This window comes from Suncus etruscus, chromosome 9 (assembly GCF_024139225.1).
Source record: "Suncus etruscus isolate mSunEtr1 chromosome 9, mSunEtr1.pri.cur, whole genome shotgun sequence".
NCBI lineage: Eukaryota > Metazoa > Chordata > Mammalia > Eulipotyphla > Soricidae > Suncus > Suncus etruscus.
In genome coordinates, this window is record NC_064856.1 from 14,735,032 (window position 1) to 14,755,417 (window position 20,386).

Below are 20,386 nucleotides of genomic sequence, written 5' to 3' on the forward strand. Positions count from 1 at the left end.
CGATTTTCTCTTCTGCAGAGTGGGGGAGCAACAGTAGGTCCTACCTCCTGGAGCAGGCGTGAGAGTGCAGCTCTTAGGCAATCTGACCCACTAACAATATGGAATGCTTTAGACACTTAGCTCAGAAAGTGCTCAAACTTGTTATAGCACTGGTGGTGGTACTTCATGAGAGCGAGTTAGCATCATTTATGGAGCAGGACATAGAATCTGGGCCCAGGATGTCACTCAAGGGATTGGTGTACAGGATTTTCATGTGGGAGCCTCAGGTTCCCTCCTCAGCACCACATGAGCACTAAGCCACGAGAAGCTCTATTGCTACCAGGTATGGCCTAAACACAACAATAAAAAAAAAGAACATTGAATCTGGAGTGGAGGCCTGAATTCAAGCCCCAGCTTTGCTTCTTACCAATTGGTTGTGTGCCCTTAGGTAAGTCCTTCAAATCCACTGATCTTTATTCAGTTTTATTAAATGGCCATAAATTGCAAAATAATAGCATCAGTATCCTGGGCTGGTTGTGAGGACTGAGTGACTTAAGATATGTGAAAAGATCTAAAGTGACTTCAGATACATGGAACAGGTACATATATGTCTCTGCTCAGCATTATTGCTGTTGTTACCATATAAGATTTACGTATATATAAGTGTATAATTAATTATATATATATATATATATATATATATATATATATATATATATATATATATATATATATATACATAGCTGCTAGGCTCATAATTGTGCTGTTGCTGTTAGTATCAGGCTCAGATAGAATCCAACTGACTACTCCTGGGTTCCCAACTTTTATAACTCCAAGACCAGTGCTCACCTCAGAGACATGCCCCCAGGAGCTCTACACTGGCCTCTAGGCCAGGAGATTGTGCAGCAGATTGCTTGTCCCCATGTCACAGATACGCTGACTCTGCCCTCCCCAGCTCTGCCCTGCCTGTCTGCTTCCTGTGACCTCTTGTGTTCCCTGTTTTATGGAAACCCCCTTTCTCAAGCCTAACCAGCAGCTCAAAGAGTCTCCTGTGTTTTCCCAGGGAAGGAAGCCATGTCCGTGGCCTGCATTCCCATGCTCCCTGCTGGGACCACGGAAAGGACACAGCTGATCCCCATGGGTCCTGTACCTCAGGCGCAGTCTGGGTCAGGGAACCTTAGCTTCTTCCCAGGCATGAGGTGTGAGGCTGTTGAGGGACACTGGGTTCAAGGAGGTGCTTCTCAGCCATAAGCACCAGGCTGGGTAGAAGTCAAGTTTTGGCGGGGTTTGTGTGCTGGAGCCTGTCTGGTGTGAGCCCTTGCTCTGCTTCTGACCTCATGAATGGGAGATATGGAGGGCCCAGAGCAGGGGCTCAGTCCAACCCCCTACAAAATGTGGCCCCTAGTGGTACGCTAAAGGCATCTATAGGGAGCCTGGGTTCTCTCTAGAGATGTCATCCTGCCCTGGTTCTGGTTATGTTTGGGTCAGGGTGAGGGTTTTCAGGGAAAACAGGCTTCCCTTGGCTGTGTCCTGATTGACCTTTCTGTGCCTGAGCATTCACCACGGAGAAAGATCCGGGACAGACTTTGCAGACAGACGTTTGTAGGAGCACATGGGCCCACCCACACCCAGGCCTCTGATTCATCACAGCATCCCAGAGAGCTGCTATTATTAGCTCTGGAGGAAGAAATGAAAAAGGAAGGCTGCCCAGGATCACCCCGTGATGAGTGGCAGCAGGACTGGGCCCAGGTGTTGTGCCTTGCCTTAGGGCTGCCCTGACACTGGGACAGCTGGGGTCATGCTCCCTCGGGGCACTTGCACTGGGCCAAGAGTGGAGTCCCCCTCCTAGAATGGTGGTGACACCTCTCTCTATGCCTTCGTCCATATTTGAAAGCCAGGGAGGGCACCAGGCCTGGGTTGGGAGCACCCACAGATCTGGCTCCACCCAGGCCCCTTGGGCACAGGAACCAGGCCAGAGGTAGAAGGTCAGAAGCTTATCCGGCCTCTGCCTGGCCTTCTCCAGCCCACATGGCTTCTGGCCCAAGTCCAGGCCCTTTTGGGAAGTTCTTGCCCCAGTTATGAGTGTGTGGAGCTATATTACATCCTCTTCCCTCACTATTGTCTGGAAGACCCAGCTCTGAGCAAAAGGAAAACTGAGACAGCCCTGCAGTGCCCATAAAACGGGACTTTTAGTTTCATTTCTTAGATACTGACTTATTTTATAGGAACCACACCCTGTGGTACTCCAGGAAACATGTGGGGTCAGGGATTAAACTTTTTTTTTTCTTTTTTTGGTTTTTGGGCTACACCCGGTGATGCTCAGGGGTTACTCCTGGCTATGTGCTCAGAAGTCGCTCCTGGCTTGGGGGACCATATGGGACGCTGGGGGATCGAACCACTGTCCATCCTAGGCTAGCGCTAGCAAGGCCACCACGCCGGCCCTGAGAGATTAAACTTAATTTCTCATGTGCCGAGCATGTGCCCTGTCTCTCATCCATATCCCAGGCCCTAGATCATTGGCTTTGTTTTGTTTTGTTTATGGGTCACACCTGTCCATGCTCAGGGCTTACTCCTTCCAGTGCTTAGGGGGCCAAACGGGGCTCAGCTCAAACCCGGGTTGGCCTGAAAGACGAACACCCGACTTGCTGTACTCTCACTCCAGCCCAATTATTGACTTTCTGAAATCTTTACAATATCCATAAAAGGCATATTTTTTAAAATGAGGATGGGGTTGGAGATGTGTAGGGATGGGTCTGTACATGCAAGACCCAGTTTGGCAGCACAGATTCTCTTGAGAACCCCAAAGAGCAAGCCCTGAGCTCAGAGCCAAGTACCCTAGGTGTGGCTCAGAAACCAATAAAACAGAAAGCAAGGGAGAAAAAGCACCTAGAACCCTTGCAGAGGTTCTTGTGGGTGTCTCTTTCCTGTCAGGCCTTCCATAGACACCTCACCCTACAGATGGGTACCCCAACCCTTCCTGCCCAGGTTACCACCTGGCTGTCATGTTACTGTCTCCTGTTAGTCCGTGCTTTGACAGGAAGTCAGTGACCTTCACCTGAACCCTGACCTTAAGCTGAAGAGGTGAAGACACGCCCAGAGATGGCCAGGCTCTGGCCCAGGGCACACAACTGGAACAGCTGTCTCTTGGCCCACTTGTGCCTCTGCCTTTACATTCATTCAATGCTGACTCTCATTCATTCTTTCACTGCCACCCACTCCTCCCTCCTTTCCGGCAGGAGAATATAATATAGTCAGCTGGGCCTGTGCCCTGTGGCTGGTAGCTAGAAAATAAGGAAATTCCCTCCCTGACCCCAGGGGGCTCATTGGAAGTCCCCCCCCCCCCCCACACACAGGCCTGTCCATTGAGAAAGGAGCTGAATCCTGAGTCTTGCTTTGAACACCAGGGATGGAATAATCTGAAGATGTGGGGAAGTTCTGGCCTGGCTGCAGGATCTGCCTGGCTGAGAGAGGTGCCTGGTGGCATTTGGAGCATGGATTACTGGTGGGCAGTGAGAGGCAGAACAACAAGGGCAGGAGCTGAGATGGGTCAAGGACCCTTGGTCTTGACCTTGAGAACCGCAGGGTGCCCAGGCAGGGATGTCAGAGGACTGTGATATCAGAGTAGCATTTTGGGTCTTTCTCACTTATGTGAAGGGGGACAGAGAGACCTCCAGCAGAGTGGGGCCATCGTCCAGGCAAGGATGGTCACATCCCAGGACCTAGCTGTGGGCACAGTGCTCCTCAGCACAGATGGGCACATGAAAGCTGCAAGTAACAGAAGCCTCGGCCCTACTATACCCCTCTTCATGTTTCTCCCCCTCCAGTGCTGCGGTGTCTGGGCATCCCCACCCGTGTCGTGACCAACTATAACTCAGCCCATGACCAGAATAGCAACCTGCTCATTGAGTACTTCCGCAACGAGTTTGGAGAGGTCCAGGGCGATAAGAGTGAGATGATCTGGTGAGTTGGGGTCTGTGGGGGGCCCATGGGGTAGGGGTAAGGAATTCTGAGAAGGCTTCTATGAGGTGGCCACCTTGAGTGGGGTTTAATGTTAAGCAGGACCTGAGTTAGTCATTAGGGGAACCCGAGGGGTGAGGGGTTGGGTTTAATAATGTAAAGGCACTGGCTTTAAGTCAGCTGACCCATGTTCCATATGGTTTCTGAACACTGCCAGAAATGGACTCTGAGCTCAGAGCCAAGTACAGCCAAAAGTACCACTCAGTATAGTCCAGAAGAAAACCCAACTCCAATAAGACTCCAGTAAAAATTGCAGAGTGTACAGGAATCTGGGCCTGTGACTCAGTGGTAGAATACGGGCTTGCAAGTAAAGTAAGGCTGCAAGTTCAATCCCCACAAAGCCATGGGTCACCAAATGTAGTTCCTGATAAGGTCCTGGAAAGCCCAGCACTAAAACACTGGGAAAGAGGGGTGTGGGGAGAAGGCTCAAAGACTGGAGCACTTGCTTTGTATGCAGGATTCCTGATATCACATTGTCCCCTCTAGCACTGCTAGGTGTGGCCCCAAAATAAACAAAAAATAAATTAATTAAACATGTGTGTAGCCCCAGGCATTGTAATAGTATCAACAATGAAGGGAAGGAAATGGGGAAATATGAAAGAAAAACAATTGCTGGATGGTATTTGGATAAGGGAATCAAAACTTAGGGTACTTGGGGAAGGGGAAACATCATGAGCCAGCCGGGAGTAGGCCACCACCTAAGAGGACATGATGGTCTTGGGAAAGGAGGGAACAGTTAGAGGAGAGGTGAGTCTTGGGCTTCAGGTGGTGGAGAAGAGAGTCTTTGGGGAGGAGGAAAGACCCAGCTGAGCTTCAAGAAGATGAGCATGGAGAGAAGAGCAGAAGCTGCTAGGAGAGAAGGGGAGGTGGTAGAAGAGGAAAGAAGAGGCCGGGGAGAGCCAGCAAGGGACACTGGCCCAGCAGAAGCAGCAGGAACTCAGAGCTTATGCCCAGCAACACGGCTGTTTTCCTCTAGGAACTTCCACTGCTGGGTGGAATCGTGGATGACCAGGCCGGATCTGCAGCCGGGGTATGAGGGGTGGCAGGCCCTGGACCCCACACCCCAGGAAAAGAGTGAAGGTGGGTATGGCTCCTTCCCTGGCAGAGAGCACCCCAGAATCCCTCAGTTGGGAGGAATAGGACTAAGCCAATCCTGAAACTACTGAAACATATTGTGTGGAGACCACACTGGCATTTTGTGACATGCAAATGCATATTTTATGTGAAAAAGCATTCATGGCCTTGAGAGGTGGGGAACCAAAAACCTTGGAAAAGCACAAAGAACAACATCAAATAATCAAAAGAAAGCTTTGGTATTTCCTCCATAATTAACCTTTATTCATAGCTTCCAGCCATTCCAATTCTTTTATCTCAGTAGGGGAAGATGCTCAAAGAGCTGGAACACATACTTGCACGCAATAGCTTCTGGTTCAATTCCTGGCCCTGTGTGATTTTCCAGAGTCCCACCAAGATGGCTCCTGAGCACTACAATGGAAACACTGTCAGGGGGTGTTCCTAAACCTCCAAACCCCCTTGCCCAGAGAGAGACAGAGAGGGAGACAGAGAGAGGGCAAGAGAGAGAAGGAATAAGAGAATACTAAAGTATACACATTAAAACAAAATTTAGGGACTGGAGTGGTAGTACAAATACTAGGGCATTTGCCTTGCATGAGACTGACCCATGATGAACTTTGGTTCGATACCTGGCGTCCCATATTGTCCGCCAAGCCAGGAGCGATTTCTGAGCACATAGCCAGGAATAACCTCTGAGAATCATCAGGTGTGTCTCAAAAAAAAAGCAAAATTTAGAGAAATTAATTTGATCCTTTTAAAAAATATTTTTGAGTGTACAGACTACAGCACCTAGGATTTTTTTTGGGGGGGGCCACACCCGGTAATGCTCAGGGGTTACTCCTGGCTATGTGCTCAGAAATTGCTCCTGGCTTGGGGGACCATATGGGACACCGGGGGATCGAACCGCGGTCCGTCCAAGGCTAGCGCAGGCAAGGCAGGCACCTTACCTTTAGCACCACCGCCCGGCCCCATTAGGATTGTTTTTTGTTTTTTGTTTTTAATTACATTAGGTGGCTGGAGTGATATAGTACAGTGGGTAGGGCATTTTCTTTGATGCAGCCAGCCTGGATTTGTTCCCTGGCATCACATACGGTCCCCTGAGTCTTCTAGAAGTGATTACTAAGTACAGAGCCAGGAATAAGCCCTGAGCATTGCAATGTGTGGCCCAAATTGCCCCAAATTAAGTAACTTAGAAAAAAAAACACCCAATTACATCAAAATATAGTCACATCATTGAACATGTTACTATTGTAATACTCAGTTACATCAAACTGAATCTGATGATTTGTATGGATCTGCTTTGTGACAAGCCTCGGGGTGAGTTACTGAGTCTCATGATTCACTGATAGACCAACACAAGCTGTCGTCGTTGCCTGCAAAGTATCTGCACAGAGCCATGAGTCTCTTATGTGCCCACATCAAAAGTCTGTCACCTTCTTTCACCATCAAAGGCAATGCCTTCAAAGTTTAGCAAGAGCAAAGATGGGATTTTTCTCCACCAATCACACAGGCTCTTGAATTTTACCTGCAGAGGCTTTGGGGTCTCTAGATCCAGACTAAGAACTCTGGGGCATGTGCCTTTTATCCTCAGTTCTGCAGCATCTCTGCATCGTTAGCATGGCTCTGTTGAATAGTTTGCCATGACTTGAATTTTAACTGCATGTTCCAGCAAATGGATGTTCTGGTGTAAAGCTGCTGGTTTCTGGTCTGCGCCCTTTAAATGTATGACCAGTTTGAAGCAGTTATAAAAACACACTGAGATAAATCCTTGGGCTCATGTTCCTCTGGAGAACACGTATGTGAGGGACCAGGTGCAAGGTTTGGTACAAATAGCCAAAAAGGTCAATGTGTCTCTTTGCCGTATTGTCCGCTCCTTCCTTTCCTTGAGTGCTGTGGAACTCATTTCTAGTTCATCTTTTAATGTGTGGGAATCCACTTTAACATCATTCCCATATTAAAGTGAGGAACAGAATGTTAAGTGACTTGCCCAAGGTCACTCAGCTAATGAGACGTTGACTCTTTGTTCAGATTAGAGCCTAGAAGTTCAGATTCAGCATCTCCATTTTAGATTCTCAACTGTGTTAACTACCCCAAAGTGGAACCCTAAGTTTGAAGGCTCCAGATGTTTGCTTCATTGTTGGGAGGTAGTGGAAGAGACAGAGGGCACCTCCCTCCTGCAACCCAGACCCATCTCTCCCTACTGCTTCCTTCAACCAGGGACGTACTGCTGTGGCCCGGTTCCAGTTCGTGCCATCAAAGAGGGTGACCTGACCCCCAAGTACGATGCCCCGTTCGTCTTTGCTGAGGTCAATGCTGATGTGGTGGACTGGATCCGGCAGGCAGACGGGTCCATGCACAAGTCCGTCAACCACTCCCTGATCGTGGGGCTAAAGATCAGCACGAAGCGTGTGGGCCGTGATGAGAGGGAGGACATCACCCACACCTACAAATACCCAGAAGGTAGGTGCCAGGGACAATGCTGCCTCCAGATAACCAGTCAGTGTGAGTGGGAATGCCTGTGTGTGTGAGTGCAGGCGTGCATGCATGGGTGGACAAGTATATGCACACCTGCACAGGTGCATGTAGGTGTGCATGTGCATGTGCAAGAGCGATTGGCAGACCACCTACATGAGTGAATTGTATGTCACTCTCCACTTTAAGAAATGCCTTAGGAAGGCATTCCATCTTGAATTCCTCAGAAGCAAGTACAGCCTCAACGTGCACAGTACTGTTGGTCAGAGAGGGTCATTGTCAAGAGAAGAATTCTAAGTTCTGTACAGGAACTTAACTCAGTTCTGTTGATATTTCCGGGCCGTTTCTCCCTTCCCCTGTTGTGCTGCCCAGGACTCACGTACCCCTGGGTGCCATTCTCAGCTGTGCTTTGGTGGCAGGGATGACTGGCACCATACACTAGGTTGCTATGAGACAGATACCACACACTCAGTTGAAGCAGTAGGGATTCCAAGTGGCCATGCCATGCAGCTCACCCTTGTATCATGCTGGAGGGGGGGTCGAACTCGTGGCTTCATCGTGCCAGGCTATGGGCCCCACTACTAAACTCTCCTTGGACCCTCAGTTTGTTTTTTAAAATTCACCATTTTGGGGGCTGGAGAGATAGCACAGCGGTAGGGCATCTGACTTGCACATGGCTCACCTAGGACAGACCAGGATTCAATCCCCAGCATCCCATATGGTCCCCGAGTCTGCCAGGAGCGATTTCTGATTTTTGAGTGCAGAGTCAGGAATAACGCCTGAGTGCCGCTGGGTTGAGTGCTGCTGGGTGTAGCCATAGCAAACAAGAATAATTCACCATTTTGGTAATTTGGACTTATAAGCAAGTGGGGAGGGCTGTTGTAAAGGGCTTTTATTTTCCCCCTGGATTTTTGGGCCCCACCTGTTGACGCTTGGGGATTACTCCTGGCTATGCGCTCAGAAATCACTCCTTGCTTGGAGGACCAAATGGGACACTGGAGGATTGAATCGCAGTCTGTCCTAGGACAGCCGCGTGCAAGACAAATGCCCTACTGCTGCACCACAGCTCTGGCCCCTCTTTCCTTCCTTCCTTCCTTCCTTCCTTCCTTCCTTCCTTCCTTCCTTCCTTCCTTCCTTCCTTCCTTCCTTCCTTCCTTCCTTCCTTCCTTCCTTCCTTCCTTCCTTCCTTCCTTCCTTCCTTTCTTCTTTCTTTCTTTCTTTCTTTCTTTCTTTCTTTCTTTCTTTCTTTCTTTCTTTCTTTTCCTTCCTTCCTTCCTTCCTTCCTTCCTTCCTTCCTTCCTTCCTTCCTTCCTTCCTTCCTTCCTTCCTTCCTTCCTTCCTTCCTTCCTTCCTTCCTTCCTTCCTTCCTTCCTTCCTTCCTTCCTTCCTTCCTTCCTTCTTTCTTTCTTTCTTTCTTTCTTTCTTTCTTTCTTTCTTTCATATGGACTGCTTAACAGAAAACTAGCAACACACATTGTTAGCAGCAAAAAGCAGTGTCAGGGACTTACTAGGTGGAGAGGCAACTCCATGCTTTCCTAATTGCAACATGATTACAGAGAGTTTGAAAGTCCAGAGGCCACTGAGGGAAGGCTCTGGGAATCCTGGAATGTTTGTTTTTGCAGTTGCTCATTCATTTGCGCTGGAAAACATGAAGGAGGACAGGGAAGGGCTCAGAGCCCTACCTGCTGTACTATAGTCAGTTCTTTATTGGGGTGGCACACAGTGGTGATCAGGGGCCATACTTGGCAGTAATCAGGGAACCTGAGTGGTACCATAGAGCATACAAATCAAGCACCATAACCTCTCTGTTCTCTCTCTGTTCTCTCTCTGTTCTCTCTCTGTTCTCTCTCTGTTCTCTCTCTGTTCTCTCTCTCTCTCTCTCTCTCTCTCTCTCTCTCTCTCTCTCTCTCATGTTGCATGTGGCCAACACTGAAGGGACCCTGGTTCAAATCCCAGCATCCCATACGGTCCCCCGAGCCTGCCAGGAGAAACTTTTGAGCGCAGAACCAGAAGTAACCCATGAACTCCATTGGGTGTGATCCCCCCAAAAATAAAAAACAAAAACAAAAAATAAAGAATATAAACACAAAATGGGCTGATAAATTTAAAAATCCACCCCAAACCCTGAAGTCAGTCGGCAGCTATGACTCCAAGAAGGCTTTTAACTCACTCATCCATCCTGCAGAGGGAGCAGTCAGAGGCTTCCAGGAGGAGAGGCCCTTCGGGGTTGGGTTTTGAGGGAAGTATGGGAGTTCATATGTGGAAACCAAATAAAACACTGTTGTTCTCCTGGTTCCAGAACATGGAGAAAGGGTTCCTTCAATTTTCCAGGAATCCAAGACCCCAGTTTGCCTTGCCCTGGTTTCTTGGCTTGATCTCTGCCCCTATTCCTACAGGATCTGCGGAGGAGAGGGAGGCCTTCACGAAGGCCAACCATATGAACAAGTTGGTGGAAAAAGAGGAGACAGGGATGGCCATGCGGATCCGCGTGGCCGAGAGCATGAGCCTGGGCAGCGACTTTGACGTCTTTGCTCATATCTCCAACAACACGACCGAGGAACACACCTGCAGCCTGCTGCTCTGTGCCCGCACGGTCAGCTACAACGGGGTCCTAGGGCCCGAGTGTGGCACTGAGCACATCTCTGACCTCGCCTTGGAGCCCTACTCAGGTATGGCCTGTTTGGCCTGTATGTCTGTGGCAGGCAGTGACTACAGACTGGCACTGTGCCAGGTGAGGTCATAGTGCTAAGAGGGGGCAGGCAATCTCACGGTTCTTGCCAGTGACCCTCTGGGACAAGGCCCTGACCTTAGCATTTGATAAGTACAACCCAGATGTTTCTTTGGGAGGCTACACCCAGCAGTGCTCAGGGCCACTCCTGGTGGTGCTTGTCACAGGGATTAAACAAGGATCAGCCACATGCAAGGCCAGTGCCTTAACCTTCAGGTTTTTTTCTCTGACCCAAACCAGTTTGTTATTTTTATTGGGAGGGGGTGAGATTATGGGCCACATCCAGGGGTGCTAAGGGGTTATCTCTGGCTCTGTGCTCAAGAATGACCCCTAGTAGTACTCAGGGACCATACGTGTTACTGGGGATCAAACGGGGTCAGCCACCTGCAGAAGTGCCTTAAACCCTGTACTGCCTCCAACCGAACCTAGTTAATTCTTCTGACAAAAGTGTGTGTTTGTGTGTGTGTGTGTGTGTGTGTGTGTGTGTGTGTGTGTGTGTGTGTGTAATTCTTTGTAGAATCCCCGTTTTCTATATGAAAGGACTGGTTCACAGAAAAGTTAAGTAAGATTTCCAGGGTTGAGACTGGAGAGATAGCACAGTGGTAGGTAGGGCATTTGCCTTGCACACAGCCAACCAGGGATGGACCCGGGTTTGATTCCAGGCAGCCCATATGGTCCCCCAGCCTGCCAGGGAGGATTTCTGAGTGCAGAGCCAGAAGTAACCCCTAAGCGCTGCTAGATGTGGCCCAGAAACCAATCAATCAATAAAGTCTTAAAAAAAAAGATTCCCAGAGTCACACAGCTAGAAAGTAACAGTCCCAAGCTGAACCAGTCCCCTTAGGCTTTGTGCTCTCCTCCTCTGGCCATCCTGATGGTTCCCACAGGCCTCCTTGCAGGCCCTGTGACATTGTCTCTAGCTCGGCTCAGACTGGCCCTGCTGTTTCTCTGGAATAGCACATAGAGATTCACAGAGAAGATGTTCTGCAGCAGCTCTGTGCAGACAACAGGAGGCCGGAGCAATAGCATGGAGGTAGGGCATTTGCCTTGGATGCAGAAGGATGGTGGTTCGAATCTTGGCATCCCATAGGGTTCCCCAAGACTACCAGGAGCGATTTCTGAGCATAGAGCCAGGAGTAACCCCTGAGTGTTGCCAGGTGTGACCCAAAAACCAAAAAAAAAAAAAAAAAGTGGCGTGTCCCTTAGTGGGATGAGAGCTGGGGTCTGCTTAAAGCCAATTAGCAGTTAATGGGCGGTACTGAGTGACCAGTGAAGGCCTGGTCAGGCCCTACCTCTTTGGGAATGGCTGCCCATGGCCTCCTGAGGCAGCCCACTCCCAAGCCCACTTCAGCCTGAGCCAGGCTAGAAATCATCTCAGTAGCACCAGGCAGGGCTCTGTGACTCCAGCTTCAACTCCAGATCAGACACTATAGTCGCCTCCTATGTATCCACACCTGTCTCTGTGTGGTTTGTCTGCTGTGCCTGGTTCCCTGCTTGAAATGAGCCCCTGGGTGGGTGAGAGGGGTCCCGGGTCACATGGGCAGCAGAACCCATCTCCTCACCCACAGCCAACCCCCCTCTACCTGCTCTGGCAGTGGCCCAGGGGTCTGGAGGCTGAAGCCTTAGAGCTAACCCAGATGGGGTTATGTCTACTGTTCCCGGGTAGATTTCTGCTCACCCACCACCTCCTGAAGCCCAAGAGTCCTGTCAGGGCAGCAGGGACCAGATCTGGCCATGCTAAAGCTGGAAATGAGTGAGACAATGGGTATAGAGTGCATGAGAATGCAGCTTCCACCTTCCTCACTCCCACCCTCCAGCAGCTCATGTTTTTCCTCCTTCATGGTCTCTACCTCTGCCCTGGGTCCCAATGGGCTGTTCCAAAGTTGTTTGTTTGGGGGCCACTTCTGAAGATACTCAGAGGTCACTCTGAATGGGAAACCATTTGCAATGCCTGTAATGGGGTTTGCAGTGTGCAAGGCAAGCTCCCTGCCCACTGTACCATCTCTCTGATCCACCAGGACTGTGGCGTGGAACCAGGTGTTATGGAGGGGACAGGCCATCTCCTGTTTTTTCTCCCACTCAAACAGAGCATGTCAGGGCTGGGTTTTTTAGGTAAAGAAGGGACCCCCTTCTGCTTGGGAGACCCTGAGAGGCCCAGCCTGCAGGGCAGAGGGGAAGGGAGGAGGTGCAAGTGTGACCATTAGCAGAAGGTAGGGCCAGTTCAGGAATGCCCTGGTGGGGCCCTAGAGCCAAGTCACCCAGTTCGGTTCTTCCCCACTCTGAGTTGCTTATTATTCTTGGGTGATAAGATCTGAGGAGTTTCCCTGTGCAAGTGGACAGGAAGCCAGACCTGGGACCGCTGAGCAGAGCCCTTCATCCACACCCCTGCCTCCTTGATAACTCTCCCCACCCCTTCCTGTTCCCCGTCCCACAGGTGGGTCACTGGAATGCACCCAACATAGCCTCGGTGATCCTCATCTTGGAAATCTTCCAGATTTAGGGAAAATGACCTAAAAGCTGACCACCCACTTTTCCTACTCTCCTCCAGTTTCTGGGCCCCAAGCCAAGGCCACGGTCTATGGCCTGCATAGTGGTTTTCAGAGCTCCGCCCGGAAAAGTCAATAGTAGGGCCACATCCTCCACTTTTGGGGGACAGTCTCTCCTTTTCTTCTGGAGAGCTGCTCAGAGTTTCCACTATTCCACTAGATCCATCTCCGAGCTCTCCCTCCTCATTCTCCTTTTAGCAAAGCTTCTACTTTTGTTTCTTCCCATGGTCCTATGAACAGATATGGGCAGAGCCGCACTGGGAGCAGAAGGTCAAAGGACAGGCAGTATTTTCTCTCCCCCCCCTCCCACAGCGCTCTGGCCATGCCTGGGCTCAGTGTGGCACCTAAAGCCCATCCATCTGATGGTCTGCAGAACCTCTCAGCCGCACCTATCACTAACCCTTCCAGATTCCTTTTTAATCATCACCGAGGTCCAAGCCTGGGTCTAGAGCCATGGAGGTCTAGCGCCTCCATGGTTAAGAACCTGACCGTAGCCAGATGGGACCGAGCCAGATTTCACCTGTATTTCTCTTTATTACTTAATTTGCTTTCATAGTAAATGGGACTGTTGGTTGTGGACAAAAACTGGCCTTTTTAATCTTGGCTTAAAACTATACAGGCTAGGGAGGGACTGGAGAAATAGTCTAGCAAGTAGGGTATTTGTCTTGTACTTGGCTGATCCTGGTTCAATCCTCATCATCCCTATGGTCCCTTGAGCATCTCCAAGAGTAATTCCTGAGCGCAGAGCTAGGAGTAACCCCTGAGCATCACTGGGTGTGGGCCAACAACAAAAGAAAACAATAACAACAACAACAAAAACACAAAAGGAAAGAAAAACAGGTAACAGTTTTATCTGGTTCCCTCATGTGGGGCTTACCAGCTCTTCTCTCAGCCCCTCATCTCTCCCTGGCCCTGAGCTCCACTCTACAGGTCTGAGACCCCAGGATGGGAAAGGAGCAGGGGACAGGGTGATTATGCTCAGGTCCAGGGAGTCAGCCAGAGGTCAAGCCAGCAATGAGTGGGAGAAGGTTTTATCACCCAAGAAATGAGTCCAGTCCTTTCAACACAGTTCATCTTCCCTGTCTACTCCAGCAGTCTTCTCCATACTCAGAGAACCCTCCTGGTCAATTCAATGACACCCCCACCAGGCTGTGGGTGCTCTCACTCTGTACCCCACCATGGTGAGTGCTCCTGCTCTGAAGGCTTTGAAGCCGAGTTCCCAGGCACGAATGACCTACCCAGCATCCCCTCGTTAGCAGAAGGCAGAGCCAGGATGAGAACCCGGGTTACACAGTTCAGCACTCTTCCACAGCTGTTCTGTCTCCCTTCTCCCGTCCCCTGAGGACCCCTCAAGCCAAGGCCTGGGGTCGCAGGGCCACTCTCCCTTCATGACTCCCTGTCCCCCACAGAGAAGAGTGTGCCCCTGCGCATCCTGTATGAGAAGTACTGTGACTGCCTGACTGAATCCAACCTCATCAAGGTGCGCGGCCTCCTTGTCGAGCCAGCCAGCAACAACTATTTGCTGGCCGAGCGGGACATCTACCTGGAGAATCCCGAGATCAAGATCCGGGTAAGGCAGGAGGAGGCAGCCATGCCCCACAGTGATTTGCACCTTCAGGATCATGAAATCTAAGCCAGACTGTGGGGAACTAAAGAAACAGGCTCCGGATAGATCCTCAAATCCCAGGGCTGGGACCTCAGGATCATCCATCTGCCTTCATACCCCCAAGTCAAGGATGTGATTCTAGGAAACCCCATACCTGTGTGAGCCCCATGTTCCTTCCCCCAGCACCACTGTGCCAAGTGCCACAACATAAAGACTATAAATAAACCCTCAATTTGGGTCCCTAGATCCCAGTGGCCCTGGAGGGAACCCAGATGGGTGGGGTGTCATGGAAACAGACTCTAGAGGGTCCCAGGTCTCAGCAGGGCTCCTCAGGATCTAGATGATGGACACAAATAGGCCACCTTGATTCAGGGAGCGAAGCTCACAGGTTCCCTTCCCTTGGTGCCTCTTTTCCGCATGGCTCTGGGAAATGGGAGTCCCCTCCTGAGCACTCATGGAGCAAATGTGTGTGCTCCACATTGAGGCACTCCTCATGTGCTCCACATGCTGCTCCTCAGCCTATATGACAATGGCCATGGTCAGGCTTCTCAGGCACAGATCCCCTGTGAACTCTGTGGTGTGATAAGAAAGAACATCAATTGCTTGCCAGCAAGCCCCTTCACCCTTTTAGAATGTGGTTCTATGTTTGTTTGTTTTGTTGTTTTGGTTTTGGTTTGGTTTGGTTTTTGGGTCACACCCGGCAGCGCTCAGGGGTTACTCCTGGCTTCATGCTCAGAAATCGCTCCTGGCAGGCTCAGGAGACCATATGGGATGCCAGGATTCGAACCGATGACCTTCTGCATGAAAGACAAACACCTTACCACCATGTTATCTCTCCGGCCCCAGGTTCTGTGTTTGTTTAGAATGTGGTCCTACACACCAGAAACCCTAACAATACCCCTGAGGTGCTAGTAACCCCCACATAGAAGAATAACCTGAGACAGGAGAGGTGAAGGTCCTGTCTGAATTCCTTGAGGAAGGGACCATGTAGGCATCATTGCCATGCTTCCAGATGAGGAGATATTGGTGCGTGGGGGCAATGGTAGTTGGAACTGGGTCCGGTTTCACTCAGACACTGGACCCCATGTCAGGGAGGGGATTTTGAGCTTCTGGTCAAGCCCCTCCCTGCTTGCCTGAGGTGCTCTGTGAGGCCCCTGACATCTGCCTTCTGTTCCCTTCCAGATCCTGGGCGAGCCCAAACAAAACCGCAAACTGGTGGCTGAAGTGTCCCTTCGCAACCCACTCATGGTGCCCCTGTCAGGTTGCATCTTCAGCGTGGAGGGGGCTGGACTGACCCAGGAGCACAAGATTGTGATGGTGTAAGTGGTCTCACTCTAGCTCGGGGGCATGGGAAGGGAGGACCCCAAAGCCTGGCCCCATCACCCACACACCTGCCCAATATGCCCCTTACCCTGTGTTCATCCAAGACACCCTTAGCAGCTCCCACCACTGCACTTGGTGGAAGGACCAAACCAGGCCAGTCACACTCCAGTGTTCCCCTGAACACTCAGCTGTTCCTGGCCTAGAAACCACCCCCCCCTTCCACACTACAGCCATCTCCTGCTCTCTTCTTGAGGATGCAGCTTGTACCTGCATACACTTGCAGCTACATACACTTCTCAGTGCTTTTCTATCCTAATGCAGCTTAAATGCTGTGGAGACCCAAGTCCTGTGCACATAGCTCTGGGTACCTCACATGCATCTGGCCTGCAAACACAGTATTCATTTCCAAGCACAACTGACCCAGTCTTGCACACACATGGTCTTTCACACACACTCACAAGCATGCATCTGTACTCTCATACTTGACATACTTTCAAAGTACTCTCACACACATTCTTACAATTTTACTCACACATATCTATGTCCCTCACACATTCACATGCACATATTCTTTTTATTGTTTATTTGGTTTTTGGTTTTGGGGCCACACCTGGTGGCATCCAGGAGTTACTCCTGGCTCTGCACTCAGAAATAGCTCCTGGCAGGCTCGGGGGACCATATGGGATGCCGGGATTGAACCCGGGTCTGTCCCAGGTTAGCTGCAAGGCAAACATCCTACTGCTGTGCTGTCACTCTGGCCCCACACACCTATACTTACACATAACTCACAAACATTTACACACATACTCGCACAGTCTCACTATAGTAGACACACTTGTACTCACACACATTCACTAGTCACACACCCACACAAATTATCTATATAAATGCACTCTCACACATACTCACGCTAACATACACACATTCAAAATCTCTCTCTCTCTCTCTTACACACACACACACACACACACACACACACACACAAACACACACCCACACCTTTCACTAAGAGCAAGGCCCTGGAAGAGCAGATGGCCTGACGTCTCATCAGGGGGAGACCCTGTAACATGCACCTCTGTGCAGGCTCTGTTGGGGTCTCAATTGCCACACACCCTCCTGGCTTGACCCATCCTGGGGACCAGGCAAGGCCCCTCTCTTCACTCTCTCCCTCTCCTTCTCTGCCCTCACAGCGAAGACCCCATAGAGGCAGGAGAAGAAATCAAGGTGAGGGTGGATCTGCTGCCGCAGTTCGTTGGCCGACACAAGCTGGTGGTCAACTTCGACAGCGACAAGCTGAAGTCCGTGAAGGGCTTCCGCAACGTCATCATCGGCCCTCCCTAAGGGGCCCGAGTTCAGCCCCTCCTCAGCCAGCTGAGTCCTCAGTCTTGACCCCAATCTTCATCCCAAGCTAATGAGCAAATTTTGCCCATCTTGGGCCACAACCCACCCACCCCCGGAGGGAGGGTGGGTGGCCTGCGAGGGCTCTTTAAAATCAAATGTGCTTCTGACTCATCTCATCATCCCGAGACTACGAGAAATGCTCAGTGCCTCCATGGCGGGGCCCTGTCTTGAGTGGCTGGGCCCGGGGTGGGGAGGAGGACCATGGGCCATTGGAGAGACCTGAGCATGACCATACTGTTGGGTCCACTCTCTAGGCTAAAGGGGGACGAAACACACAGGCAGGCACTGGGACTCAGTCATCCAGAGCATCCCTATGTTCCTTCCCTAGAAGACTGCTTTGGGACCAGGTGCAGGTAGGAAGGGTCCAAAATAGGCTGCCCCAGCCCCAGTGGTCCTGGATCTGCAGCCCCTTCCACCCATCTGAGAGGCTCCTCCACATTGCTGGTACTTACAGGCCACCAATTCACTTCATGGGGAACCAGAAACCCATTTGATGGCAGGGTATTTGCCAGGTTCAGGTGGGGAGGGGGCAGAGCTTTCTGACTCTTAGTCCAAGCTTATCCATGATACCTGTCATGGAAGCCATCGAGTCACTGAGGACACAGTGGGGGTCCAGAGGAGTGGGCAGGTGTCAGGGTTCAAGCAGGTCTCATCACTGCCATCCCTTTGCTGGGCCTCTTGATTTTTTTCAGGGCACAAAAGAGGCAGAAGCAGCTCAACTCCCAGGCTGCCCCCCACCTGGGTCCCCTGACCCAGCCTTGCTCACATGTGATAGCTTGTCCCACTGGGCTCCACAGAGCCTCAGGCCACCATGACTTAATTACCTTCCTGCCCCCCAACTCAGACCACATCTCTCGTTTGCACCCACAAACCTTCCTTCAGACACCAGCCTGCCCACCACAAAGCCTGGTTGTCATGTCAGCCTTAGCTGCCTCTACAAGACACTAACCAATAAGCCACCCTCCCTCTGCAGGTGGGGGCCGTGAACACAGTCTGAGAAAGCTCGGGAAGCACAAGAGTTTCTGATTTATTTCCTACTCTCTCCATGTGACTAATTCTCCTTCTGGGAGAAAGAGGGAAGGGGTATATTTCTCTAGCTGAGGAAGGAGTCCCAGTCTCCAGGTCCCCAAAAATTCCAGAGAAGGATTTAGGGAAAGTCACGCTAATGCACTTGGAACTTTGAGCTTTGCACAGAGACGAATCACAGGACCAGCCACTAAGTGCATGTTCCGTAGAAAAGAAAGCTCCATTTCTCTCTGACTTTATAACTGCTTTGGGATTCCAGGCAGCCAGTAGATGCGCTTTAGAGCCACACAGAGCAAACACTGAAATAAAAATCTATTTTTCACATTCAAACAAGGTCTGACCTGGTTCTCTTTCTGGTTTTGAGGAGGCGGCGGGGGGGGGGGGGTGTTTCTTCCTGTCTCTGCCTGAACCTCGCCCCTCCCCAAGGTCTAAACATTACAGGCATTTGAGCCTCACAGACCAGATTCATTTCCACACCCTTCTTGGAATACTGTTTGGATCACAAATAGCTTCGCTCACTTCTCCAAACACCTTGTGTGTCTTATATCAATGATTTGGCTTTTGCAGAACTTTCTCTTCTCTACCTGTCTTGAGAATACCTATGCAATCTATAATGTTTAACATAAAGAGCACCTCTTCTGTAAAGCCTTCCTTGATTTCTGCTCAGCCTTCCCATCCCCAAACCCTGGACCAAGAGCCAACTCAAAACATTTATAAGGGGCCTGGAGAGATAGCACAGCAGCGTTTGCCTTCAAGCAGCCGATCCAGGACCAAAGGTGGTTGGTTCGAATCCCGGTGTCCCATATGGTCCCCCGTGCCTGCCAGGAGCTATTTCTGAGCAGACAGCCAGGAGTAACCCCTGAGCACTGCTGGGTGTGGCCCAAAATCCAAAGAAAAAAACAAAAACAAAAACATTTATCAGGATGAATACTAGATCCATGTTGGCATAACCCTTCCATTCCCCATCCTTTCTGAAGTTCACAGAGGACCAAGTACCTTTTAAACAGACATTATAAATGCATTAGTAAATAAAAGTGTTTCAACTTCATAAATCAAAGTGTTCCAAGAAGTCTAGTACTATACTATAGTACTATAGAAAGATACTGTGAGCCACAGACTCAAGTCATAAATGTAATGGAACCTTTTCCTACTGGCCATATTGGAAGAGGAGACAGAAAAAGGTGAAATATATCTTAGCAATGCATTTTTTAACTAGTTATGCCCCATGTGTTATTATTTTAATATAAAATTAAGGTAAACGTTTTTAGGATATAATTTTTTTGGTTAGTTGATTTTTGGGGGGAGCCACACCCAGCAGCACTCAGAGTTTACTCCTGGTTCTGCACTCAGAAATCGATCCTGACAGGTTCAGGGGACCATATGGGATGCCAGGGGTTGAACCCGAGTCTGTCCCGGGTCAGCAGCATGCAAGGCAAATGCCCTACCACTGTGCTAATGTTCCAGTCCCATTTTTAGGATATTTTTATCATTTTTTTCCCTCATCTTGGGGCCGCTCCTGACAGTGCTTAGAGGACCATACTCAATGCTAGAGCTCAAATTGAGGTTGGCCATGTGCAAAGGAAGAGCCTTCACCTGTGTCCTATCTCTCTATTCTGCAGTTTTACAATCTTTTCCTTGCAGCTGATCTTTGAAACAGCGGGCTTTATTTCACAACAGACCAGAATGTTCCTTTCTTCACTTGTTTTATTCCCTGCTCCACCTCTTCCCTTCATTGTGTGGTTTCTGTTGTGATGACCAGAGGTTGTTCCATACCTGTCTGGCACTCACACAGTGCTCACCTCACGGAGGCCTCACCTTACAGACTGGGCCATGGTGCCCACCCAGGTCTGCCCTCAGCTGTGGTCTTCGCACTAGACTTTCTGGGGCTCATCCTCTAGCTGAGCCACACAGGCCCGGGTGTGGTGCTTGACAGGGGTCACAGCCATGCTTACATCTATGCTGCTTCCATTCATACTCACCAGGGCTCACATGTCTGGCTGTAGTGCCCACACACAGCTTTAAGTTACGGTACCTACTAGGAGTTCACCTCTTTGTGGTGCTCACAAACACCCAACTAAAGTGTTGATGGAAACTGGGACCAGAGATTATAGACAGTAGAGCTGCTGGGATCATCCTCATTGCATGTGCTGGTATCAGGGCTTGAACTCATAACCAACTGCTTGCCAGGCTGGTACACTGTTAGTGTTAGGGCTGGAG

General features: G+C 50.2%; 1 protein-coding gene across 1 annotated transcript in view; it reads left to right on the plus strand.

Moving 5' to 3' along the window:
- The window catches only part of TGM2 (transglutaminase 2), a 34,833-nt gene extending 17,385 nt beyond the window's left edge, over positions 1 to 17,448 (plus strand). Inside the window, exons 7-13 of the mRNA XM_049779186.1 lie at positions 3,804 to 3,939; positions 4,973 to 5,076; positions 7,288 to 7,530; positions 9,939 to 10,211; positions 14,223 to 14,383; positions 15,602 to 15,738; positions 16,933 to 17,448. Coding sequence (XP_049635143.1) covers positions 3,804 to 3,939; positions 4,973 to 5,076; positions 7,288 to 7,530; positions 9,939 to 10,211; positions 14,223 to 14,383; positions 15,602 to 15,738; positions 16,933 to 17,083 — 1,205 coding nt within the window. The 3' untranslated portion in view covers positions 17,084 to 17,448. The remainder of the gene's footprint in view (positions 1 to 3,803; positions 3,940 to 4,972; positions 5,077 to 7,287; positions 7,531 to 9,938; positions 10,212 to 14,222; positions 14,384 to 15,601; positions 15,739 to 16,932) is intronic.
- Positions 17,449 to 20,386: the final 2,938 nt, after the last annotated feature.